Source organism: Spermophilus citellus (genome assembly GCF_964194105.1).
Source record: "Spermophilus citellus genome assembly, chromosome: 8".
Taxonomy (NCBI): Eukaryota; Metazoa; Chordata; class Mammalia; order Rodentia; family Sciuridae; genus Spermophilus; species Spermophilus citellus.
In genome coordinates this window covers 40,954,719-40,982,688 of record NC_138189.1, presented here as the reverse complement: position 1 = coordinate 40,982,688, position 27,970 = coordinate 40,954,719, and the positions used below count along the sequence as shown (strand labels likewise).

Here is a 27,970-nt window from a genome sequence, read left to right as displayed (position 1 = left end):
GCTGGTGTTATAGTGGGCACTACCATGCCTGATTGGATTTTCTAAATTTATATGAAATGAATTAACTCACCTGAATGACCATCCATTGTGATACTGACATTCAACATACTAACTGCAATTCAACATACTTTAGCAATTTTATCTTAAAAGTTCCATCTAATTTACAGCAACCCAGTTGATGACCCCTGAGTTTCGAGAAAGCCCTGAGAAGAGAGATTATTAATATAAGAATGTAAAGTCATAAAGATTTGGGCTGATTGGTGTTAGACAACCATGGAGATAATTTCATTGCCGAGGGTTCATACTGCTTAAAGTTTTTTAAACAAGGGCTTGGTTCCTGAGAGATATGGGTTATGTGCCCTGGGAAGGAAGAGAAGAGAGGGAGCATCTTAGTCCATTTGGCTGCTGTAACAAAGTACACTAAACCAGGTGGCTTAAAAATAACAGAAAGTTATTCCTCACAGTTCTGAAGATTGAGGTACTGTGTCCTCACTTGGTGGAAAGGCAGACTCCCTCAGTCCTCTTTTATAATGGCACTAATCTCATTCCTTAAGTCCCCACATGTAATACCATCACCTTGTCGGTGAGGATTTCAGCATATGAGCTTTGGTAGGAATAAACACTGAGACCACGGCGGACGGAAAGCTAATACCTCCAGCTCCCATCATCCGAGCTAGAGAAGAAGAGCAGATGCTGTCCGCATGAGCTCTGAGAGCGGCTAACAGCTGTGTCTTCCCACCCAGGCCAGTGAAAGGTGCGTCCACCTCGTCGTGTCCCGCCAGGTTCGACAGCGCAGCCCAGACATCCTTCAGGAAGCCAGCTGGATCAGCAATGGCAACTGGTCACCAGGCCCAGGCGAGAGGAGCAACACTCCCAAGGTGAGGCCCAGCCCGGGCATGTCCGCTGCTCCTGGAAGGAGCTGCTTCTTAGGAAAACTGCTCACTTTATTATTTCAAAGTGTCACCTCTGGACTTTGTCACTTACAGAAACACTGTAGCGCCTATAAAACTTAAGGGCCAAAGTCCCATCATCTGATTGGTGAGATAACAGGTGTCTCCTATCCAAGCAGGAGCAAGGAAAGGGCTGGGAGAGTTTTAAAACCTGCTCTTACAGTAGACCTCATGTGGGGACCTGATTTCTAGTCTAAGCCAAATACATGTCTTGTTTTTACTAAGAGTCATTACGTGTAAGGACTGTTTTCCATTTACTTTGAAATGAAACAAGAGGTTTGCTTGGTTTCTGGTTCTTAAGATTCCCAGTCTGACTGGAAATAAAGAATGATTATTCCTCTGCTATTTTAAATATGTTTACGTTTTACAACAGACCCAGGAAGATGATTTAAACACTTGAAGCTCGTGGAATGGAACATTAGGGAGTGGTGGGGATTGGAGCAAACCAGAGAACATGTCCTATCTTAGGAAATTTAAAATCCAAAAAATCTTAAAACATTCTGGATCAAGCAGAATGGATCTGTGAGTGGAATCTTTCAGGCCACCAGTCTGCAGCCTCCCTTCAAGTGAGGTGACTCAACTCAACTTGTGCTGCTCTCTGTAGCTTCTATGAGAGGCCACACTTTAACCTCTCCATACATACATACATACACACATACATATATATTTTAATATATACATACACACATATATCCATAAATTGAGTTTTTGAGCAATGTATGCAGAAACAATATTCAAAATTTTAATTAAAGAGTGTGATTGCTTTATATTGTTCCAGAGTTTATATGATTACATCCTCTTCCCCAATCTCCAGCCAGCTATGCCCCATAGATCCTTAAATTCCATGTTTATAATAATAAATCTAGACAGACCAAATACAATCTTTTAAAACATTTTCTAGATAAGAACTTCCTGATGTTTTCTTGCTAATAAACACTGCTAAACGTGTTTAAATTAAACTGACAGTTTTTATAAATGGAAAAACTGGTGTATTTGCTTCATAACTAAAGTTTTTTGTTTAATTTTTGTTTAATTACTTAGAATGTAATATATTCTACTTAATATATTAAGTAGAATATATTACATTCTAATTCATTAAACCACTAGAAGGGAGGCCTCCCACCACCTGCCACGAGTCATGGCAAGGCCAGGAGGGTCTGCCCACTTTGCCACAACCCTCTGTCCTGTGTCTGAATTCCTGGAAACACTTCCACGCTGTCCTTCTGGGAAACCGTGCAGTTCTCTCTTGCCTTCTGAAATGTCCTTACAAAAAGAGTGGCACATTTAATATAAAACTAAGACACATATGGCTTGTTTGATGGTTTCGGTTTTTTATGTTCTGACTCAAGTTCTTTTTTTTTCTTGATTTAAGAAACAGTGTGGGGAAAAAAAAAAAAAGAAAGAGTGTGGCATTTTGAAAATAGGAGCATAAATGATTCAAAGACATACCCCAGGAGGCAAGCCAGGATTTATGGAACAGAAAAGCTTTTGGTCCATTGGAAAGTCAAGGAATTATAGGCGTAGGATGACCTCTGTGGGAGAGGAAAAGGCATGTGACTGGGGGAACTCGGGCCCTTTAACCCTATGCGGAACATTCTGTTGTCACCTCGGGTTGCAGGGTGCATGGTAGGTTGGGATGTTATTCTGCAGACAGTATTTTTAAGCATCTAAATTTTTACTTTAAAAATCCAGAGCAAATATTCTAAAATATATTTATTTTGTCTAGCTTGAGTGATGAATACTTGGCTGACCAAGTATTGGGCAGTATGATTATTTTTAATCTGCTTGAACTATTTCATCAGAAATTGTTTTTCAGCATTAAGGAACATTGCAAGGTCTTCAAAGTATGGAAGGAAGAGTGGGGAGAAAAGAAAAATAAAAAAGATTATTTCCATCATATTTTCCTCCTCCCCTCCCCAGGATCGGAAATGCTATGTGAAGGATTTTTTGAGAGACTTGGGTTTTTCCATCACTGCCTAGGACCTCTCTCAGATTAGGAGAGCAAAAGGAGATTCAGGACACATGGACATACGTGGACATAATGGCTTGTTTGATGTCTTAGTTTTTTATGTTCTGACTAAAATTTCATTTGTGTGGTGTTCCTTTGGTTCATCCTGTTGAACCCCACCCCCCCCCCATGCTCAGTTAATCATAACTTTGCTGAGTGCAGACAAGGCTGTGCAGTAAGCACCGAGGAAGAGAGAAGCGAGGGTCACTTGTTTTTCAGCTTACAAAACATTCCAGATATTCATCAAGGATGAGGGTTTTTGAGATGTTGACTTACCATCTCCGGAATGGGTGACTCGCTTGACCAATTTGAGATATGGTTCACTTTGTATACCTCAGATTTCTCCCCTCATCTCCAACCTGGCTGTCCCCCGATGTTTATTACTGCCTTTTCAAATGGAAACTCTCTCTGAGTTCGCCTATAGAATTTGGGATAATGTACCTGCTGTAGAGGGATGCAAAATGACAGTCCTTTTTATGTGTCTTTCTCTGTGATCCCAAGGACCGCCATCGTATTGATTCAATTTTCATAACGTATGCAACTTTGGTCATTTTTGCATGAAGACAACCCACTTGTGAATACATGCACCATGCTTTTTTTCTGTCTGTGCCCTCAGCCCTTCCATCCTGCAGCCACCTGTAACGAGAAAGTGATAAATGTTCGAAAAGACCCCAGTGAATCTCTCGGCATGACCGTTTCAGGGGGAGCATCGCATCGGGAATGGGACTTGCCTATCTACGTTATCAGCGTTGAACCTGGAGGAGTCATAAGCAGAGATGGAAGAATAAAAACAGGTAAAAAGCAAAGAGAATTAAGATACTGGGGTGGCAGAGCTCTAAGAGGGAATTAAAGCTCGCTAGGCTAGGTTACTGTTTTCAAGAATTACCAAGACAATGTGAGACAGATCTGGCTAGGACATCAGTGATGGCTTACCATGATTAGTTGGCACAAAGCAGCTGGACTGGGGTCCACTCCTTTGGCCATGGGGATTGTTAGGGGCCGGTTAGCCTGCCAGTAAAGCTAGAACCACCAGGCTGTGCCAGAAACGAACAGGCAATGGCTGCTGTTATGAGACAGTTGCTTCTAGGATATAATTTGGTTATATATCCTATATAAAATGGTTGTGTTCATTCTAAGTGCTTCTTTGTTGGATGATCCTATGACGAAATTAATTCATGAATTGTTCCATTTTATGGGTTGGATAGGAGGAATTATTTGGTAGATTTTGATTTAGTGGTACTGCACTGGGTGTTTTCTCATTAGAGAAAAAGTGTTTCACCCTCCTTCATCACACATTTCCTGGGCTACTTTAAGTGAAGGGAGGTGGTGGGTGGAAGGAGACAGCCATCATTATACAAAGTACATGTATGAAGATGTGAATTTGATGTCAACATACCTTATATACAAACAGAGATATGATAAATGGTGGTATAATAAGAATTGTAAGGCAAAAAAATCAATAAGAGAGCTCATGTATAATGGCATGATTTGGCATGAACATACTTCATATACAGAGTTATGAAAAACCGTGCTGTGAATGGATACTTATGAATGTGATGCATTCCATTATTGTCATGTATGAAAGAAATAAATTTTTAAAAAATTACTTCTACAAGTACATAGGGGTAACAGTATTGTCAATGCCCCCAAAGGGGTAGCTTAGGTGGATAGACAATTCCACCTTTGAAGGGTAAGTGGGTAAGAGAGAAAAATGTGAAGTTTCTGAAGATCAGTTGCTCAGCCTGAGAACCCCAGGGACTGGCATGTTAAGACCTCAGTCGGCCACCCCAAGGATGTTTGACCCATCAGCAAGGACTCCAGGCCTTTCCATCTGTATATTCCCTTGCCTGTTGACTCCTGCTGTGGTTATTCTGTATGAAAAAAAAAAAAAGATCAAGAAGAGAAGCCAAAGAACAGGAGAGATGAAATAATAGAAAATGATGATAGGGGAGGTTAGTATTTTCATTTCTCTTGCTTTTCTGCGAGAGCCTGTGTGCAGAACAACGCAATCCAACTGTAGTGAATCACTGAGGGAATACGAGCTGGAAGACGATACCCAGGGTGTATGGACATGGTCCTGCACACATAGGTGCTTAGCTGCATCCCTCGACAGCAGAAACATTCACTCTTTTTTCCACCTAAGAGCGCAGGTCCAGACCCTGTCTTACTTAGCTGCTCTGGACTCCTCTGCCAGCACCGTCAGGGGTAGCTTCTTATCATCTGGTCTTTCCATATTTATTGGGTTTGGTCTGTATGCCAGGCTCTGGGCGTTGCTGGAGCTTTTGCCAAGAGCTCCTGCTTTATGCTAAGAACAAACAAAAAGAATGAAAAGTAGAGGTTTTTTTATTTTTAAAGCAAAGGCCAAACGCCAATAGATAGTCTTTAGATAACCCCAAACAAACAGCATTGCTCCCCTGTTCAAAGAGTACGGAGGGAGTTTGCTCTGTGAGAAGCAACCTCACATCAATGCCAGGGACAAGTGATACACATGCCATCTGCATGTCCCACATCCTTGTCCCTTTGCCCTTGAAGCAGATGGGCCCTGTTTGCACTCACTAAACATGGCTTCTGCTTGTCTGGCCATCAGGTGACATTTTGTTGAGTGTCAATGGGACTGAGCTCACAGAAGTCAGCAGGAGTGAGGCAGTTGCCTTACTGAAGAGCACGTCCTCCTCGGTGGTACTCAGAGCCTTGGAAGTCAAAGAACAGGAGCCCCCAGAAGATGGCAGCAACCCAGCCGCCCTGGACTCAAACCACAACAAGACCCCACCCGGTGACTGGGCCCCGTCCTGGGTCATGTGGCTGGAATTACCACGGTGAGTCTCAACAGTCCATCCCTCTGGGGATGGGGGTGGGGGGGTGGGGGGGAATGATTCCATTTCTTAAACCACTGTTTTCACTCTCTGGGGCTGATTCATGGCACGAGCATCTTAATGAGACCCAGTCTTGGTTATGGGATTGTTTGAAATAATTCTGTCTTCCTGTTGGTTACTGAAAATGCACGATGTAGTGATCCTAAGGCAGGGACAGAGGTCTGGATACACAAACATGTTCAGGCACTCACACTGAATATTTGCAGAGTTGCCATGTACATCTGTATATGTTGTTCATGCAACAAGCAGCTCAGCAGACAGGCAAGAACGGGTAGACTTCAAGCCTGCATTTACACACTTGGGAGCTGAGCTGCCTCTGCCCAGGGGAAGCTTAACTTTTGCCTAATCTGCTATTGGCACTCCCAGGAACTTGTATTGAGGCTGACTGTGGCTTTGCCACTGCCTCTTTCAGTTGGCCATGGGAATACACAAACCCTGGGTGTACATAAAGCCTTTTTTAATACAGAAAGCCAACAAGCAGCAGAACACTGTGCCTTTGCCCAGAAGCCAAGCATCTGCTGGTTGAGATGCTTCTCAGCTCATGCCTCCTTAGTGCCTGCTCCTGAGAAGCGTTTTAGAAGCTTTCTGTTGTCATTTTAGTGGGGCGTTAAGTGAAGTATGAAGTCATTTTACATAGTGAGAGGTTTGAGACACTCCCACTAAATAGCTCTGTACAGAAATTAAATATGCAAAGGACAGATAAACCCATGTTTGCTCACCTGCATCGGAGTTTAAACACTGACCTTCAGAAGACGACCTTACTGATTTCCAATATGTGACTTAAATATCAAATATTGGAGTTGCTGAAGATGACATACTGGCACAGGATTAAATGAGTGAAAGCAAGATATTTGGAAGATTTGGTTTTAGAATGTTTTTTCTTGAGGCTGGAGATAGGTCCCTTTCATTTTTTTTTTTAATTTTAAAAGCTTCCCTGCCTCAGATACAAACTGACCTAGATTTCATTTTGAGCCTTCACTATATGACAAATTAATTTAAAACAGTACACTTAAAAAAAATGTTTAGAAGCTGAAAACCGGGTATTGACACTTTAAATCTTGAAACATTTTACAGCTGAAGCTGAGTAGAAGAAGAGAGTAATACTTCAAAAAAAATTTGTTTTTAAAAAAGTTTCTGAAACTTGAATCTTCAGTCGTGTTTTAGTTTTTGTCTGAAAGTGATTTTGTCATGTAGTCAAGGTCCCTCGTGGTTCATTCTCGTAAGGCAGGTCCGTGTGGAGTGCTTTTCTCTCCAAATACAGCCCAGTGATGGCCTCCTCTCTTCGCTTTCTGTCATTTGGCCTTGGATTAAGGCTGGATTTGCTCATTTCCTCTGAGAGGAGAGCCGAAGGTCTACCACGCGGCCTGCGCAGTGGTTTCATTAATGAGGTTCTGGCATTCAGTTAGTTAGAAGAGATCAAAATAAAACACACAGACAGTACCTTATTTTAATGCTAGGTCCGAGACGGCTCGGTCTCCCTGTTTCCCTGCCTCCAGCCGCTCAGCAGGGCAGCGAGGATTACTCTGGGCTAGCAGGAGAGAGAGAGAGCGAACACGCCGGGGATCAGCCTTTTATTTGGGGGAAACAAGAGATTCAGGGGAGAATTCCATCCAATGAAGGTTGAGGGGGGGCTGTACTCCAAGGTCAGGGTCAGTGATTGGGTCTCCAGGGTCAGTGGTTACGCACACCCCCACACGGATGGGCTCTCTCATCAGGAAAGGGTCGGGATAACTCCGACACAGCCAGAGTGCCTCAGGCCCTTAACGGGAGTCACCCAATCACGTGTCAGAATGGCTCCCCACATATTCCCCCTTTTTATTCTTAACAATGAGGCGGCGGTTCACTCTCTGGAGTCCCCGGATTCTTGATTGGAGGACTCGCCATCCTATAGTTACAATACAAAAGAGAATTAACAGCAAAGAGAATAATCCAATAATGTACCAAGCGGAGTGTTTAAGAATATTTCCAGGGTTGAATCCATTTAACTCCTTCAATATTTGGTTAGCCAAAGAAGAAGGATCTGAAAAATCAGCTCTATTATTTTGAATGTCTTGGATATGGTGATGAAGTTCCAGAATATCCAAGCTATTATTACTATTTTGCCAAATACCTAATAAATGGGTTTTAACCTTCTCCCAATCCCAGAGAGAAGCATTGTACTTGGCAGCTGTAACACATACATACTTATAATTAGCATGGCATTTAAGCCTTTCCTTAAATTTTAAGGCTGAAAGTTCATTACCAATGTTAATAACAGTCGCCTCTAAGGCGTTTAATTTAGTCTCAATCCTTTCATCAATATTTACTTGATTACGCAGAGCCTTGGAAGTATTTTGAGCTAAATTATTAAGAAATTTTGCATGCTGAATATTCTGAGACAATGTCAGAGATGCAGAGACGGTTGAGGCAATAAATGAGACCAGTGCTAAGGCACCAACAATTATGACTCCAATAGCACGTTTAGGTCTTGTTAGCTGGGCATGAATTTGCTGTAAAACTTGTAAACCAGCATCAGCATACCATGGCTCTGAAATATTAGCAGGTAATAAAACAAAAGAGGGCTGATGAAGTATCAGCACTCCTTTTCCTCCATTATACCTAGAAATACAATTGGTTAGGTTGCACTTATTACAAGTAACAAAATATCTATCATCTATCCATCTAACTTTTACATTTCCAATAATTAAAACATAAGGAGATTGGACACAGGCTCTTAGGCCATAGCAAGATCCCTCTTTACAGTTCTTGCCAACAAATTTTGGTAAAGGTTTATCTGTAAAATGTAAATATTCTGAGGCAGCAATTAAACGCCAAATATCTCTTTGAATGCCTCCTTCACTATAAGTCAAAATATTACTAACAAATCCTGCAGGTGTCATAGCAGAATTTCTTCGTAATTGTCTCTTATCAATTTTTGGAGACCAGTCTAAAATATACCCACTAGTTTTAGACACCTTATGTTGTACAGGAAAGGTATTTACACAATCCATCCATTTTGGAAAGGTGCCAATTTCAATTGTAGAACTATTTGGACAGTGGGGTACCGGTGGAGGTTTTGCAGAAATGACTGGCTTGTTATGGGAAAGTCCCATCTTAATTACTGATCTAGTATTAGGTTTTAAGTCTCCATAAATAGAATTATTTGTCAGTCTAGGTTTACCAATCGCTGTCTTTTCTTCAAATGATACTTTTAGACAGCCAGCATGTTTATCATGTGACCAACATAAAGGTAATTGGGCACTGTAGCCAGAATAATTAAATCTAGTCACATGACTGGGAGTAATATGAGTATCTGTAAATCCTCCCATCATGAATGAGTCATTAGTAAATACTGGAATAGATTCTCCAGTCCACACAGCTGGGTGTACCAGGGGTGGATCTGGGAAATATGTCCAATAAGTGTCTACTTGATTCCCTTTTACCTGACAGCCCAGTAGGGCAATTACTGTCGCTACCATCAAGACTGGGGTCCTGTTCTTTCCTAGGCGTCGAAGTATTTGGGAAGCCTGGGTTGTCAATTTCTTCACATCTTTCCACGAAATCAGCTTCTCGGCTGGTTCAATCTGGTCTTTCTTCATCTTTTTCCGATATCTCCTCCTTCTGGGTTGTGGCTCCTCCGTGTCTATCCTCAGTCGCTTGAGTCTGGGTTCTATTTCCTCCATGTCTGATGGCACGTTCAGGCACCCAGATGGGACGGAAAGCACCTTCTGGAAAAACACAAGCATGCCCTCGGCCCCATGATATTACCGGATCTGGGCCCTTCCACTGACCAGTCTGTAAATCTTTCCACAGAACTCTGCCTAATGGGCCTGTCACCGAGGGAGACATTTGCCTCTCAGCAGCAGTGTGACCTTCTGTGTCACAGTTTAAAAAATTTAAAACAAATAAGGCATGATTAAGGCTATTTTGGGGAGTCATTATCTTATTCCCCCTTTTTAATTTTTGTAATTGAAGTTTAATAGATAAATGAGCTCGTTCTACAATGGCTTGACCTTGGGGGTTATAAGGAATTCCTGTTTTATGATTAATTTGAAACTCTTGGCAAAATTGTTGAAAAGCAGAGCTTACATAAGCTGGAGCATTATCTGTTTTAATCTGCATAGGACACCCTAAAACAGAAAAAGCTGTTAAGCAATGAGAAATTACATGTTGAGTATTTTCCTTAGTACGTGCTGTGGCAAAAATAAATCTAGAATAAGTGTCCACTATGACATGCACATAACATTGCTTACCAAATTGAGGAATATGAGTTACATCCATTTGCCATATTTGATTTGGTTTTAAACCACGGGGATTTACCCCTGATGGCAGAGATGGAGTGTAAATAACACACTTAGGACATTGGCTTACAATCTGACGAGCCTGTTCTCTGGTAATACTAAATTTTTTACGTAAGCTAGAAGCATTTTGATGATGCAAGGAATGGGAAGCTAGGGCACAGTCATATGAAGACATCTGTTGACAAAAAGCTACTAATTTATCAATATTATCATTACTTGCAACCAAAGGTCCAGGGAGGCTAGAATGTGCTCGGATATGTCCAATAAAATATGGGTACTTTCTCATTAGCACTGTCTTTTGTAAATTATGAAATAATTCAAATAACTCCTGTGATGAAGTAAACCCAATAACTGAGGTTTCAATATTTTTGGTAACTCTGACTGCATATAAGCTGTCAGAATAGATATTAATAGGCTCATTTGAAAAATAATCTAAGGCCAAAATCAGGGCTTGAAGTTCTGCCCTTTGAGCTGAAGTATAAGAAGTTTGTATTACCTCTGTGTGAACATGGCTGAAGAAACCTGCCTTACCAGAGCTGGAACCATCTGTGAACACCGATAAAGCTCCCTCTATTGGATGGGAAAGTACAATCTTTGGAAAAATAAGTGATGTTAATGATGCAAATTGTACAATCTTATCACGAGGATAATGGCTATCTATCTGGCCAGGGAAATCTGCAAAAGCTATCTGCCATGAACTAGAAGTTTGAAAAAGCCAATTAGTCTGTTGAACAGAAAATGGAATAATTATGATATCAGGCTCAGATCCAATTAATTGTAAAATCCTAGTTCTACCCTTAATCACTAATTGAGCTGTAGAATCATGAAAAAGTGTTAATGTCTTTTGAGGGGAATGAGATAAGTAAATCCATTCAATAACTCCTAATCTTTGCCATATGGCTCCTGTTGGGGTATGTTCAGTTGGAAATATTAATAAATATATTATTTCTTTAGGATCTATTCTAGTAAGCTGTGCATTTTTAATTGCAATTTCCACTTTCCTTAAGGTTGCTTTGGCCTCCAAAGTTAGTTGACGTGGAGAGGTTGGAGAAGGATTTCTTTGTAATATCTGAAATAAAGGACTTAACTCAGAAGTAGTTAACTTTAAGGATGGTCTTAGCCAGTTAATATCTCCTAATAGTTTTTGAAAATCATTAAGGGTACGTAATTCCTTAACTCTTATCTGAAGATTTTGAGGACGGATTGTACTCCCTTGAATTATCTGACCTAGATATTGAAAAGGAGATACCTTTTGAATTTTTTGAGGAGCTATACTTAAACCCAATGTTGTAAGTGAGGTCTCTAACTGAGTAAAAATTTCTGAAAGTACTTCTGAATTAGCATGGGCCAATAATATATCATCCATAAAATGAATAATGTATGCATCAGGGAAGCTATTTCTAATGGGATCTATTGCCTGATCAACATATTTTTGACACAGGGTAGGGCTATTACGCATTCCCTGAGGGAGGACTTTCCAGCAGTATCTTTTAACAGATTCCTTAAAATTAACTGCTGGGACAGTGAAAGCAAATTTTTCACAATCTTCAGGATGTAACCTTATAGAGAAAAAACAGTCTTTTAAATCTATTACCATCAAGCTATAATCTAAAGGAATGGCTGTGGGGGAGGGAAGTCCTGGCTGTAATGATCCCATAGGCTGAATTATCTGGTTTATTGCTCTTAAATCCTGCAGTAATCTCCAATTTCCTGACTTTTTCTTAATAACAAAAATAGGTGTATTCCAAGGGCTAAGTGTTGGTTCAATATGACCAGCCTGAAGTTGTTCCTCAACTAATCTATGAATTATTTTAAGCTTTTCCCCTGAGATGGGCCACTGAGAAATCCAAATAGGCTCTTCTGTGAGCCACGTAATTTTTTCAGCTATTTTAAGGATCGGGGAAGTACTCAGTGCCTCTAATAAAAATTTTGTCCTGAAGTATTTACTAATCCTTGCCGTGTAGACTGGCTTGTAAACAGATATTCTTCCTGAAAGTTTTCCCTATCATCTCCAGGAAAATACCTCTGATTAATTTCTTCAACTGACCTTATAGAATTTGGGGTGACTAGTAGCAGTCCCATTTTGGCTAGTATATCTCTTCCCCATAGATTAGCTGGTAAAGACTCTAACACATAAGGCTTAAATATTCCACTGTTTCCATCAGAATCTTCCCAACGGAGATAGTTGGCACTTTGAGCAGGCTGTGAAATTTTTCCTATTCCTTTTAGATTAGCTGAGGCTGTATGTAGAGGCCATGTCCTGGGCCAAAATCGGCTGGACAATATTGAACTATCAGCCCCTGTGTCAATTATTCCTAGGAAATTTTTATTATTAATTCTAAGTTTTAATAAAGGGCGTTCTTGTCGCACTAACTGGGACCAATATACTCTGTCCGGCGGTTTAGAAACTGAATCTGCCGGCAGGTGCCTTTCTGAGACACAAGGCAATAATATTAATTGAGCAAAAATATCCTTTGGGGTGAGTCTTAGGGCATAATTGGATCTTACAGTAACATATAATTGCCCTTTAAATTCTGAATCTATCACACCAGGTATTACTTCAATAGCTCCCTTTAAATTATTACGCCCCAAAATTAAACCTACAGTATTTTCAGGAAGCGGCCCGAAAATCCCAGTAGGGATTTGTGTTGGTCCCGTTTCAGGATCTAATTCAACTGTCTCTGAAGGTCCTAAGAAAACTGTCTGTGATCCATGTCTCTGCTCCGGTAAAAATCGCGGACTGTCCTGGTCGGCGCCGCTAGTGACGTCACACTGTGCGACGTTTCCCCATATTGTTTCTGGGCCCGGGGAGGGGCCGAACGGAAGTTTTTTGTCCCCTCGCTAGGAGGAAATACTTGTGGTGAGAAGGCGGGCTCATCTGCGCCACCCGAATCAACCATGTGGCGCCGAGTCCTGCAATATCTATTATCGCCAGTAGATGGAGCCCTAAACCTAAATTTGCGTTGGCGACATTCGTAGGCGAAATGACCGGGTTTTCCGCAAACGTAACACTTGCTGCGGGACTTCTGAATTGAATTTTGTGGCCCCAAAGTTTCCTTTAATACTGTTGCTAAGGCTACCGTTTGCAACTGAGTGGAATCTAAGTCAGAACACAAGCGAATATACTCAGAAATTGTTCCTTTCTTACGATGGGGGCGGAGAACATCTTGGCAAATTTTGTTTGCGTTCTCAAAAGCCAATTGTCTAACAATAAATTCGCTAGTTCCTGGGTCTCCGATGGACCTGTTCGCAGCCTGATATAGTCGGGCTACGAAATCTGAATAAGTCTCATTGGCACCTTGTCTGATTTTGGTAAGAACTAAATTGGACTGGTCCTTGGGGACAATTTGCCTCCAGGCATGTTTTGCACAATCAGTTATTTGATTGTACATTACAAAATCATAATTTAACTGTCTTTCTAAATCAGCAAAATCTTCAGTCCCTAAAAACATCGTTACTGGCGTTTCTATGCCCTGTCTTCTGTTTCTTTCTGCCTGTTCATTACAAAAATCAGTCCAGTAAGTTTTCCAAAGTAAGTAATTTCCCCCGCTCAAACAGGATCTGGCTAAAAAAACCCAGTCACTAGGAGGAAGGGGTTGTGAGCAGATATTTTCTATCAGACTTTGAACAAAAGGCGAATTTGGGCCGTACGTTTCACATGCATTTTTTAATTCCTTGATAGTTTTAAATGGAATTACAGCATGAATTCTAACTCTCTGATTTTGCTCATCAGTTTGCTCAAAAACTGGAAAGAGGTGAAAACCAGTAGTATCCTCCCCCATTTCTTGAGCCTTCTTAATACCTTGCTGAACTGGGGTAAGAAAAGTCATCTTTAATTTAGCACACCTGTTAAATTTGGTTCTTCTAGCAGGTATCGGCTGAATTTTAAGGGCTTGGGCAGGTGGTGCTAAATGCAATCTATTAAAATTTCTCTCTAAGTCCTGAGTTTCTATGTCTAATTCTTCTTCCTCAGACTGCGAGCTGCTATCAGACTCTGTACTATCGCCATTTGGAATTTGGGTTTCTAACTCACGTGGCTGAGAAGAAACCTGAGCCCCGCTAGGAGTTTCCTTTGTATTTTCCTCTCCAGGAAGATTGGTTACCACTTCTGGAGGGCTCTCCAAGATTAGAGATGCTTCTTCTTTATCATGCTGTTCTGTATAATCTGTTTGCGGGCTAGCTTGCACATTTCTAACCTTTGTTTTAGCTCTTAGCGCTTTTGTTTTAAAACGGCTCAAAGGAAAGGAAATTAACTTAGCCTCAGGCTGATTTTCCATTTGAATAGACCTAATGGCTCTTTGAATACCTCTCAGAAGCTCTTCTGGTGGCCATGGACTCTGGTCCATGTATTCAAAGAGACAAATTTCTAGGGCCGTCCAAGTTTTTTGTATATTCTCTATGCTTCCAGGTATTTCAGTAGAAAGACAAACTCTCTGTAACTTTCTTCCTAATTTCTCCCAAGTAAGTAAATTTGGAGACTCTTGGTCACAAAACCAAGGACAATATTCACCTACAATCTTTAAGAATTGCAATAACTGAGTTTTTTTTATCTGTTTTCCTTTCTGATTAATTATACTGTCTAAAATAGTTAGATACATTTCCTTATCCGAAGAAGTAGAATTTCCCATTTTAAGTAAATTAATGTTTCTTTCCTTCAATAGTTCTTGGTACTTTTGTGACTCAAATGTCACTTTTTCCTTTCTCTTATTTCTTATTTTCTTTATCCTTTTTATTACTTTTGTGACCCAAATGTCATTTCTTCCTTATTTTTCTCTTTATTCTTTATCTTCCTTATTTCCTCTTTATTTCTTTATTTCTATTTCCTTATCTTCCTTTCTCTTTATTTCTTTCCCTTAATCTTTTTAGCGCGCGCTCCCACTCAATCTAACTAATTCAGAATGCCCCACGTTGGGCGCCAATTCTACCACGCGGCCTGCGCAGTGGTTTCATTAATGAGGTTCTGGCATTCAGTTAGTTAGAAGAGATCAAAATAAAACACACAGACAGTACCTTATTTTAATGCTAGGTCCGAGACGGCTCGGTCTCCCTGTTTCCCTGCCTCCAGCCGCTCAGCAGGGCAGCGAGGATTACTCTGGGCTAGCAGGAGAGAGAGCGAACACGCCGGGGATCAGCCTTTTATTTGGGGGAAACAAGAGATTCAGGGGAGAATTCCATCCAATGAAGGTTGAGGGGGGGCTGTACTCCAAGGTCAGGGTCAGTGATTGGGTCTCCAGGGTCAGTGGTTACGCACACCCCCACACGGATGGGCTCTCTCATCAGGAAAGGGTCGGGATAACTCCGACACAACCAGAGTGCCTCAGGCCCTTAACGGGAGTCACCCAATCACGTGTCAGAATGGCTCCCCACACGAAGGGAAGGTGCTGTAATGCCAGCCTAGACAGCACTGACTTCCAGGACCCTGGAAAGTCTTCGTTTCCTTCGTTCCTGTCTCTCCCTGCAGTAATATAATAAACAGTACAAAACCCAGAGGTTCAAAGAGTATGGGGGGAGTGGAAAGTGGGTCTCCCTCCCACCCTGGTCCTCTCAGATCCACTCAACAGAGGTGATCAGTGTTACCAATTTCTTGTGAATTTTTCCAGGGAAAGCCTATGTCAGAGGCTGGCAGACTCTGAAAAGAGCCAGAGACTTAAGGTTTTGGGGACCATCTAGTCTCTTGACAACTACTCAATTCTGCTGTTGTAGCTGAAGAGCAGCCATATTTAATCTGTGAATGAATGGCTCTGTTTTAATAAAGCTTTCTTAACAAATTCAGGTAGTATGCTGGGCTGTCGCTTGCTAAGTCTGGCCCGTGTATGTATGTATGTGTACACACACACACACTGTGGTAGCATATACACTCTTACACGCCTGTTTTCCCTATTGTATGGTTCAGCCAGTTTCCTAAGGTTCTCCATGAAAACATAACATGTCTGCGGGTCTTGAATCAGGAAAACCATTGCAATCATGTCCTCAGGTATATCATGTCCTCATGATATAGCCAAGCTGGGGACGAAACACACAGAAGAGGGTAACATTGGCACAATGAGCTGCAAGTATCTCTGCTGAGCCACTGGTGTTAGATACAGGCGATGGCAGAGAGCATAAAAGTGAGTGAGAAAGCTCAAGGCAAATGTGCATTATCAATAGTGCCCTTGTCGAGAGAGCACTGTGTGCCAGAAGTGACCCCAGAAGTGACGTTGCCTCCCAGCTATATAAGTTGTCAGCTCCCATCCAATAGGAGGCGATTCAGTAAACATTGACGGCCTTCTGATTTCTTCTTTGTTGGCTCTCAAGGCCCGTGACCCACATCTGGAAGGCTTTCAATTCATGCTCTCATCTGAACTAGTATGATAAAAATATGCATTAACTCATTTCTCCTCTTGCGTAAGAATTTAACCTTTTAGTCTTCTGAAACTCTTAAAAGCATTTTAATCACAATTGTCTATAGTGACTAGCAAAGCAGCAGATAGCAGGGATTCTCTTTTTTTTTTTTAGCCAAAAATCTTTCACATTCGATTGTGAGACAGTGACATTGTCAGGCACAGCCGTGACATGGAGTACTAACAAAGAGGCCCGGTGGCTAACGCTTCCTATGTGCCAGGCACTCTTCCAAGAGCATCATGTTTTACATTTTTCACTCACTGACAACTCACATCAGTTCTGTGAATTAGATATTAAGAGCATCCTGACACTAAACATAATCTAAGCTCAGAGGGTGTAAGTTGTCCAGTTGCGTATTAAAAGGCAGAGCTAGAAGTTCAACCAGACAGTTTTGTTTTGAAGTCTGCGTAATTTTAAGCACTGTGCACTAATAAGTTTGGGGAACATTCCCAATAGGATGTTAAGCCTATGTTTAGCTTTAATAATTTGAGTTATGTCATTTGTTTTTTTCTCTACCATAAAGCCAGTTCTGGAGGAATATGAATGACACAGTCTTTGTCATTTACCTGGTGTTTCTTATAACAGCCCCAGAAGAGTCTGTATAGCTTTTGTCATTGCTCACAGTTTAGGCCTCAAATTTCTTGTCACTTCCCCCACCCCATCACCTTCCCTATGGGATGATTATTAGTAAGTCATTATTAATCAAAAATCAAATGAGTTAGTTATTCATGGCCAAATCATTTCAAGAGCAAAATTATTTCTTAAAGTATTTTTTTAATATCTGCCCCAAACCTACCTACATTTTTTTTGAGAGAGAATTTTTTTTTAATATTTATTTTTTAGCTTTCGGTGGACACAATATCTTTATTTTATTTGTATGTGGTGCTGAGGATCGAACCCAGCGCCCCATGCATGCTAGGAGAGTGCCCTACCACTTGAGCCACATCCCCAGCCCAAACCTACCTACATTTAATATGAGATATTAAATACTCTTTTAAGACATTTGCTATAATAATGGGTGGAGCCTCCAAAAGAAAAGAATGCTTAATATTCCTGAAGGTCTTTAAGTGGCTGTGCTTAGCAAACGTTTGTTGGATGAAAGAATAAAGTAATCTACTGTATACTAGGAATGACCTTCAAGAACTTTATTCTAAATCAAATGAAGTAAATAACAAAATATCATCATAAATTATTTAAAATAATGAATTGTGAAAGTTATCATAAACTCATGGATGCTTGCGAGATACATGCTACTTTAGGAAACTAGACAAGACATTGGAGTGGGTGCTCTGTGTCATCTTGTTGGATGATATGACCAAAAGAGGAGAGCAGGAATACCAATTGTTTTCACAGTTGTGCTGCATAACAACCAGCTGCAAACCCTCGGTAGAATATAAGAATCATTTTGATTATCAATCAGTCTAGGGGGTTCATCTGGCCTGGGCTAGGCTTGGTTGATCTTGACTGGCTTGCACATATATTTATGCTCTGTTCTTGGGTCATTTGGATGGCACTGCTGGTGATCCTATCTGGCCGTGCTTGGATGTCTAGGCTTTGGCTGGCTGAGGCAAACATCCCACTGATACTCTTATAGCCAAGCTAGAAACAAAGCAGCTGGACACTACAAACTATCATAGACACAAGGAAGATGGTATGAAGAATTAGGGCCATTAGTGCAATTATTTTGTCACATTAAGAAAGAATGAGAGGCTGGGTGCGGTGGTGCATGCCTATAATCCCACTGGCTCTGGAGGCTGAGGCAGGAGGATTCCAAGTTCAAAGCCAGCCTCAGCAAAAGCAAAGTGCTAAGCAACTAAATGAGACCGTGTCTCTAAAAAAAATACAAACATGCGGCTGAGGATGTGGCTCAGTGGTCATTGAGTGCCCCTGAATTCAATGCCCAGTACCAAAAAGAAAAGAGAAGAATGAGGGGATAGTAGTTGTTCAGGACATTTTGAGTGGGACATACAAGTTTGCTAAATATGTCTATAGTAGCAACTCTTAAATGTTTCTTGTCTGCATACTTTAAAAAAGTATTTATTATCACAAAGAGTTTTTCTTTATGTGTATCTCATATTTACCTTACTACAAATAAGTCTAAGGGATATTTTAATAACAACTTTATGAGAAAAATATTTTCTAAAAAATTAGTGAGAGTGGCATTGTTTTGTGTTACTTGAAAACCTCTTAATGCTTGGTGTAATAGATGATAACTGGATTTTTGTGTTTTCTTCTGTGTTCAGTCTCTTGTCATATCACCCACCATCTGGAAAATACTATTGGTGTGCTCATAATGAGAGTAAAAAAGACAGATCATATCTACTATGAAAATTATTTTTATCTTCCCTGAAAGGCACATACTTTGGGATCGCACTTTGGAGGAAAGTCTAAGATAAAAATAAATTGGGGCAGGATCAATATGCAGATGGTACAGTGCCTGATCGGCTACTAAATAACCACACGGAAACAGAAAATACCTTTTGGGGGGTTCAGTGATGGCTCCTCGACCTCAGCTCCCACAAAGGAGGCAAGAGAGGCAGGCAAAAGAGAGAGAACATGCCTGAAACTCTGCTATCTATTGGGGAGAAGCCATTTGAGAATATTCCACCCAAAGAAGGCAAGGGATTGTGTTACAACAAATAGGGGGTGTCGCCCAGAGCTGCACTTCCTTGCCAAGCGGAAGCCAGTTCCACACCTTCATTGCTCAAGGCTAAGAGTACATGCTAAGCTCCTACGCGCTCTGCTCCTGATCATGGCGGCCCGATAGTACAGGATAGGCACTTAGGAAATGTTGAGGTCTACTGAGTAGGGGGCTTGTGGAAAGGGGAGCCTTGAAGGACACCAAGAGAACAGCAAAATATCCACTAGATTTGGACACTTGCTGCAACCATTTTTTTTTTAATCAGTATTTTCCACATTTAACATTCTATTTTCTCCTAAAGGTAAAATGGTCCAGGCGCTTCATTCCTGGAAGACTCTGCCATGTTTCACATAGCTACCTTGTTCTTGGGATTCAGGTGATGGACTAAATGGCATCTCTTTAGAGTCCTTTCTTAACCACCCTTTTGGACCATCTGCCTGGCAAATTCACAACCCTCAGAATTATCTAATGGTGTACATTTTCTCCAAACCTACACCTAGGTCTTAGGACACTGTGGGTGAACATCAAATCACTGACACATGTAGTCATGTGGAGCATGGCAGTGTATTCCACACAGGAGATCAGTTAACACCAAAGCTAAAGGTAAGAACCAACCTGGCATAGACCAGCAATAGCAAAAAGACTGTGTCTAGAACTTGTGAGCGAGAGAAGTGTGAGAACCTCAGAGAAGCAGACTGTGGCCAGGTGAGGTAGAAGAAGGAACTGAGTAGAGACTCCAAGAATTACTAGAAGTTGGAGACCACAACCTTGTAGGAGCGTCTATCTTCATGGTTGTTGCTTTGGAATTCAGTGTGTTTCCGTGCATGTATTATGATCTCTAGTTGTATTTTATAAAGTAATAATGTCTATCACTAATCTGATTAACTTACTAAAGAACAATGTCGTTCAGCCCTGGCTCAATCTTTTAAATGATTAAAGCTCAGGTCTCACAACCAAAGTTGATGTAATAGAAATACTTGCAAGGAAATGTCCAAAATGTGTTTCAAAGGTCAAAACACATCACTGTAAAAATGCTGGCTTTAAAAGCATTTTCAAAACAGTGTGGCAGAAGACTGAGCATAGTCAGATTTGGGGATGGCTCGTGGTACATCTTTTCCTGGTTCCAAACATCATTGCTTCCCTGCTATGACCGTGAACTAGGTTTAACAGGACACCAGAACCTTCTGATTTGTGTGAGAAAGAATCCAGTTTGGCACACTCTATATAATCTGGAACAAAGTGGGTGCCAAGGGAACATGGAAACTAGAAAATAAACAAGGTAGAACCATCTGGAAGATGGTTTTTCTTAAAAAAAAAAAGCTGAGCACATGCTGTGCCACTGAGCTACACCTCCAGGCCCCAAAATATTTTAATATGAAATACTGAATATAGATTGGCATACAATATTTGAATATAATTTTAAGAATAAGAGGCTGTAATTTTTCATAATGAGAAAATCACTAGAAGATAGCATTTCCAAGTTTAGCCCTGTTACAGATTATCTCAAATACAGGTTAATTCATCTTCCTGGTTTGTTTCTTCTTATAAGTTTTAGTTCACATTCTGTTTTCTCCTAAATGTAAAATGGTCCAGACTCTTCCTTCCTGGAATGCTCTGCCATGCTTCACCCACTTCTTGGGATTCAGGTGATAGACTAACTGGCATCTCTTTAGAGCCCTTTTTTTTTTTTTGATTTTTTTTATTGGTTGTTCACAACATTACAAAGCTCTTGACATATCATACTTCATACATTAGATTGAAGTGGGTTATGAACCCCCAATTTTACCCCAAATGCAGATTGCAGAATCACGTCGGTTACACATCCACAATTTTACATAATGCCCTATTAGTAATTGTTGTATTCTGCAGCCCTCCAAATGCAATCAAACATTTGTAAGAATGGGGCACTAAGTAAACAGTTTGGAAAGATCACAGAAGGGGTCAGAATGGAATACTTGAAATGAGAATTTAGGGGGTAGTCATTACTGGCAATGATAAAAATAAGGATGAACAGATACTACAGTAAAATTTATCTAACAAAGAATTTTAAATTTTATCCTCCGGTTTAGGCAGAATCTTAAGTCTAACATTTTTCCTTAAGAATAACTTTTTAAAGAAAATTTAAAGAAATGTGTAATATTTCTTAAGTATTTTACAGCTTCAAAAAATTATCTAGAGAAATTTTTAAAGAAATCTTAAAGAAATGCATAATATTTCTTAAGTATTTTACAGCTTCAAAAAATTATCTAGAGCAGTGGGTGAGACCAGTGCTTGATACACAAACTACATTATTGGTAAGAGCAGAAATTGAGGTCATTTGGAAATTTTTATAGCAATTTGACATGGCTAATTATTCTGGCATATGACCAGCAAACTCATCTTGAACTTGCTTGGTGAGTTAACTTGTGCAAGCATATTAGTTAGGCAAAGCAGGACCCCACCCTACCACCAACGGTACCTTTAATTTTTCAGTTGTTAACAAAATCTTTGAAAAAACCTGTGAGATGATAAGATTTTAATTTTGCAATCATTGAATTTTTAAAAATCAAATGTGTTTTAAATGTGTTTTAATATTATGAGCCAAATTAAGGAAGTAAATTTCCTAGTCATTCTAAATCATGTTTCACTGGACTAATAAGACAAGGCATAACTTTTCTGAAAACAAATGGTAAAAGTAATTTCAAATGATCTAAGTGATTTTTTTTAAAAAATAAAGGCAAATTGCATATTACTTTTACTTATTTATGGAACTTCAATTTTGTACCTGAGGTTGTTAGAAATATGGTAAAACCACTTTACTTACAGAGGTATTGGCTGATGAAGCAATGAAATAAATAAATGCCACTTATACACAAAATAAGTTCAAAACCAAAATAAATTTTGAAAGAAAAGGGTATTAGATTAAAAAGTCAAGAAGTAGCATTTTGAGTTACTAAGCTTAAATAAGTATAATATATTGTCAAGGAACTTGTGAAGACTAGCCATATGCTATATGGTAAAAAAAAAAAAAAAGTACCATTTTCTGGGGGCTAAAAACTATTATAGAAAACCAACTTATAGAAGAATAAAGCCAGCAACATATTTTTCATTTTACTTATTTTATTATTTATTATTTCATTTTATTATTTATTTTTCCAACATATTTTTCATTTTCATTGGTGCACAGGCATTATTATGCTGGCAAATCTTTTAGTAGGTGTAAACTTTAAACATGATTGTGATGTGAGAATTCTTTTTAAAATTCTTTGGCAATAAACATAACTAACTGAACCATATACCACCATCAAAAGTTTACTTTTGTCAGTGAACTGGATGTTTACATTTTAGGTAGGACTGTTTTGCTGGTGCAAATGCTTTGATTGGCAAACTTTCTGAAGTCTTTACCCAGATTAAAGAACCTGCACCTGAAAGAATGTACTTGATACAATGCTTCCTTTGAGAAAATCTGCTATGAGAAAAGATGTCAACTGACCTGAACAATGTGTTCAGGGATATGGTAACAACCGAGAGCTCTGTAAAGGCTAATAATGCATTAGATTCTAACTTACTCTCTTTATTATGAAATAAGGAAACTAATCATAAAGAACAGTTATCACATTCTGAATAAGAGGGTTAGAAAGAAAAGTTCTTTCAAAAATATTTGGACCAGAGATTGAACCTTTATTTTTTTTCTGTAAGCTAGAAAGTCAGTCTAGTTCCACCTTTTAAAGATGTAAACTGGATAGCCAAACTTTATTATTTGCCAGATTATCTTTGGTATTTTTACTGAGCTTAATATTTCCTGCAAGGAAGAAATTCAAGATGTTTTTCAATGGCCAATAAGATCAAAGGGCAAATGAAAGTTAGAAGCTTAGAAGAATAGTTTTCATAAATTGTCATGATGTAATTTAACAGCAATTATCAATGAGGTGGTGAGGTAAGTTTTGATATTGCACATCTGCAAAACGTTATCGTCAAACATCTTACAGATTTGATAATTATAGATTTTTCAGAAAACTGATAAAAAGGATATTCATGAATCTAGAATTCACTTCATCTGGGAGATGAAACTGTAACTTTTTATTGTTGTAACAACTAGCATTGGATAAATTTTTAATTTTTTTTTTTGGTTGTAGTTGGACATGATACCTTTATTTTATTTATTCACTTACTTTTTATGTAGTGCTGAGGATCGCATCCAGCACCTCACATGTGCTAGGGGAGCGCTCTACCGCTGAGCCCCAGCCTCAGCCCCGTCAATGGATAAACCTTTAAGTTAAATTATCATCTGCTTTATCTTTTTTTATTCAACTTTAAAATCCAAGCTTACTAAAATTGCTTTAGATTTTTTTTCTTGTTCTCATGAACACATCTGAGGCTGGTTTTTCTAGTACAGTAGTAAAAATACAGTTTGAATATCCTTTATCCACTGCAAGTAGCACCATCCTTAAGACAACCTAGTAATAAGGTAATCTCATACTTAAAATGCTATATACATTTGTTCCAGGGGTGCACAAAGGCATTCGATATGTATACTATTCCTCTCATAACTTTTGGAAAGTAACTGAGTTAATAAAAAGTTGTAACAATGATCATCTATATTAATCCTTTCTGTCCCACTGTCCCATATGTGGAACGCCCATAAAAACGTAAATATAGCATATAACAGAATGGGATTCCAATTAGAATAAGTTATACTCCATCTATGTAGTTGAAATACACTTGACTGTCATGTATGCCTAAAAAGAATAAAAATATAGCATATGACAATATAGTAATAATATTAACATATAAATTCTGGGTTATTTCCAACCTATTTTAGTGTACCTGTGTCAATTTCATTCAGATTTGAAAACTTGAGAAATCATGGGTAAATCTCCATTAAACACTTTAAGTGAACTATTGTTTCTGTAATTCATTCTGTTTTAGATTCACTGAAATACTTTTACATTGAAATATAATAAAAATGTGAGCTGGAAATAAAAATAAAAAAATAAAAGGTGATCCTTTACCACTGGCTGAGACATAGCTGTTTCAGAAGCTGGGATAAACAAAGTTAATCAATAATAGGAGGCTGTGTACTGCACACTCAAATTCATTGAGTTACTAGTAATGGTTACACGCAATTCAAGCTAAAAAGTTAAAACCTTTCTGAACGAACAGGGGTAGCAAAGTTAAAAGGCAACTGTTTTGTTAAAAGGCAAATACTGGTTATAGATTGAATTTCCTGCACTCGGGGCAAGCTCCAAATATCCTTCATTCACTCACTGTCTTTCCAACCTCTGCTATTCTAACACCATGAATTACCCAGGCTCGTATTCTCAAGTGGCTTATTGAATAAATTGGCATATACGACAATACAGTGAAAATTTAGAAAAACCTTAGCTTCCTGAGCCACTTGAGCCTTCCCCATACTCAACTTATTCAATAGAGCTGAATTTATATTTGAGGTAATCATATTTTCTCACTGGGAAAAAATGACCGAAGTCCTTGTTATTCCTTATACTATGTCATGTCTTAACCCTAAATTTAGAGACTGAATTCAGAATAGGAAAAAAGCTCATATTTATATTCAGATGGTAAAGTTGCTTAATCCCAAAGACCACTGATCAAAAACAGCTGCCAGGGGCTGGGGTTGTGGCTCAGTATAGAATACTTGCCTAGCACGTGTGAGGTACTGGTTTGATCCTCAGCACTGCATAAAAATAAAATAAAGGCATGCTGTTCAACTACAAAAAAGAAAAAGAAAAATTAAACAAACAAACAACAAAAAAACTCCAGCTACCAGTTTCTCCACTGGGAAGTAAAATAATGCAACCTAACAATGCCCTTAAGTATCAACTAACCAGGGTCTGACTAGAAAGGACTTAATATACTGAGCTCTTGCTGCTACAACAAAGGTAAGTACTAGACAACACAAATGAAAACCCTGTAAACAAAACTTATTAACACTGATACCTAGATGAATGAATGCTGCAGGAGTCTCTGTGTTATTCACCAATATACTCCCAGTATCTAGAGAACGGCAATATCCAAATGTCAAACATCTGAAAAATGACCCAAGAAGACACCTGAAATGTTTATACCAGAACATGTAAGTTTTAGATGGTTGGTTGTTTGTATGGAATAAAATATTCCTTAAGGGTCAAATAATTTCCCAGGAGATACTTAAAGAAAAAAAAACCCAACCAACCATAAGCAGCAGACAAAAGAATAAGAAACACTGCAGTTTCAAGTAGTGCTCTGTGTGTGTGTGTATGTGTGTGTGTGTGTATTAAAGAATCACAACTAGGAAATGTTAAAACAGATAATAGTTCATGACTTTGGAAGAGAAATCACCCAAGCTTGTTTGGAATCAGATCTAAGTATTTGTTTTTCCTTCTATATGAATTATCCTTAAAATCTAAGTGTGCCTCAATTTCCATTCACTTCATGCCTGCCCGCTTCTGAGCTTCCTTTCTCCCCCAAATTGCACACAACCACCCAGGTTGGTGTATAATACTAGGGGTTTGGGGAACAGGCGATTACGTGCTTTGTACTGAGCATTGACCATTATGTAATGTGTATCCAAAGTGGCTGGGGTTGTGGCTCAGTAGTACAGCACTTGCCTAATATGTGTGAAGCACTGGATTCAATTCTCAGCACCATATAATAACGGTTCACTGACAACTAAGAAAAAAATTTTTCTTTTCAATGTGTACCCAAAGACCACAGCTCTTATAGGATGAATTGGCTACTGATATCAAGGTTTACTATGAAACAGAGCAAATATTTTACAACAAAAAAGGCATCTTTCTCACTTAATGAAATTCACTCAAACTTTTTGCTGTCATCTTGGTGAACAAAATCAATTACTGTAAATGTTGTAGGACAATGGATACAAATCAAAACTGGGTATGGTGTTGAATTTTAGCACATTTTAAAAGTATCCATCAAACCAATTCCAAAGCCTTTGAAAGTCAGCAACATCATGAAGTGTTAGGTTACACTGACAAGCAAGGTCAGTAGCACATGTAATGACCAACTTCATTAAATATTTTACAAGAGACTTTTTATTGGTGTCAAAAAACAGTTAATGAATATTTTAAGGTACAGTTTATAAACAAAACAGTCATACCTTGATTTTTATCAAAATGAAAATGCTAATTTTTTGTCAGACCAGTTCTGGAACTACAGCTACACAAGGTGGACAAGGGGGATTTCAGAGTAAACTCTAGCTCCTGACACACCTGTCTCTATGGTAACTGGAACACAGTTTGCACCTGGCCTGAACATATGTGAACACTGATCTGATGAGCACTGAATAGCAAAAGATCCTCTTTAATTTCATTTTCTATTTTGAGGATTCTAGTCATTTACAGAAAAGATGTGGTCTTTCCTTCTCCCATTCCTTTTATAACTTCTAATTCAGTTTATGCCAGGTTGTTTTTCCTCCAATATGATTTATTCCTATAATCTTTAAATGTGCCTCAATTTCTATTCTTTTCATGCCTGCATGCTTCTGAGCTTAAATTAGTATCAACTAATATTTTTCAAAGATCAAGAAAATTGCAGAACTTCATTAATTAGTGTAAGTTTAAATTTTTCTCATTGATAATAATCATTTACTCAAAGGATCTTTGCCTTCATTAAAAATTTATATCCACAAGTACATAAAATTAAGATATTCACAGGAATGTTTCACTTTGGTTTATCAATAAGGATTCAGGCATACTCAGCTAATGCATATTCAAACTTGTCAGAATTATGATTATCTTTCCCAGAAGACATAAAAACTGAACATAACACGTGATTTTTTTAAGGGTCTTCAGCTATGGAAAACAGAGAATCAATTACAAAGAGCTGGCTTAAGGTATGAAGGTGACTGGGCTATCAGAGAATTTGAATGGGACCTCTCCGGTGCTACTTGGCCTAAAAAAATGCCAATAAAAGGAATGGGAGATGAAATCACAATAATTATTAACAGTTAAAACTTTTAACTGTACAGATACACTGATTACATTCTATTTCAGGTACTTATATAACTGTAAAGATGTTGTATTACGAAGAAACACAGCTGGAAGCCTGGGCTTCTGCATTGTAGGAGGTTATGAAGAATACAATGGAAACAAACCTTTTTTTATCAAATCCATTGTTGAAGGAACACCAGCATACAATGATGGAAGAATTAGGTAATGACAACTACTTAACAAAAAACTTACATTCATATATTTTGTTTTCTACATGCAAAAGTAAGGACCCATTTGAAACAAAGTATGTAGGTACTATACTTATTGTGGGGGAGGGTATAAGAAATTAAACATTGTGTAGCATTTAATTTCTAAGAAATCCAAAATTACACGCCCTCTTGGTCCCAGTACTGCAACTTCCTGTACTTTTAGCATCCCTTCTAACACAAGCTGAATGAATAGTGAGTTTGGAGAATTTGAGGGGGTGGGGGGATCCTCAACTAGAAGTAATATGTAATTAAAATGAACAGATATAGCAAAAACTAGGACCAATAAAAACTTAACTTTAGCAATGGACTAAAATATTAATAATCTATCTTGTTTTGTTTTAGATGTGGTGATATTCTTCTTGCTGTCAATGGTAGAAGTACATCAGGCATGATACATGCTTGCTTGGCAAGGATGCTGAAAGAACTTAAAGGAAGAATTACCCTCACTATTGTTTCTTGGCCTGGCACTTTTTTATAAAATCAATGATGGGCCTCAGAAAAACAAAAATCACAAATAGGCTAAGTTGAAGCAATGTATTTATCAAGTTTTATATTTAAAGAATACATTGTAAAAATGTAAAAAAAAAAAAATGGCCTAATGAAAGCCAGTTACACCTCAGAGAATATTCCCAAAATAAAA

At 38.9% G+C, this 27,970-nt stretch overlaps 1 protein-coding gene across 7 annotated transcripts in view; it reads left to right on the top strand.

Moving 5' to 3' along the window:
• The window catches only part of LNX1 (ligand of numb-protein X 1), a 188,639-nt gene extending 160,822 nt beyond the window's left edge, over nt 1-27,817 (top strand). For 6 of the 7 annotated variants that reach the window (XM_081303326.1, XM_081303324.1, XM_081303327.1 and 3 more), the window contains 5 exons: nt 744-878; nt 3,575-3,752; nt 5,546-5,774; nt 27,125-27,283; nt 27,673-27,817. In XM_081303326.1, coding sequence (XP_081159452.1) covers nt 744-878; nt 3,575-3,752; nt 5,546-5,774; nt 27,125-27,283; nt 27,673-27,808 — 837 coding nt within the window. In that variant the 3' untranslated portion in view covers nt 27,809-27,817. Of the gene's footprint in view, nt 1-743; nt 879-3,574; nt 3,753-5,545; nt 5,775-19,633; nt 19,656-27,124; nt 27,284-27,672 lie in introns of those variants that run through there. The other variant, XM_081303330.1, reaches the window with a different exon arrangement.
• The last annotated feature ends 153 nt before the right edge of the window (nt 27,818-27,970 follow it).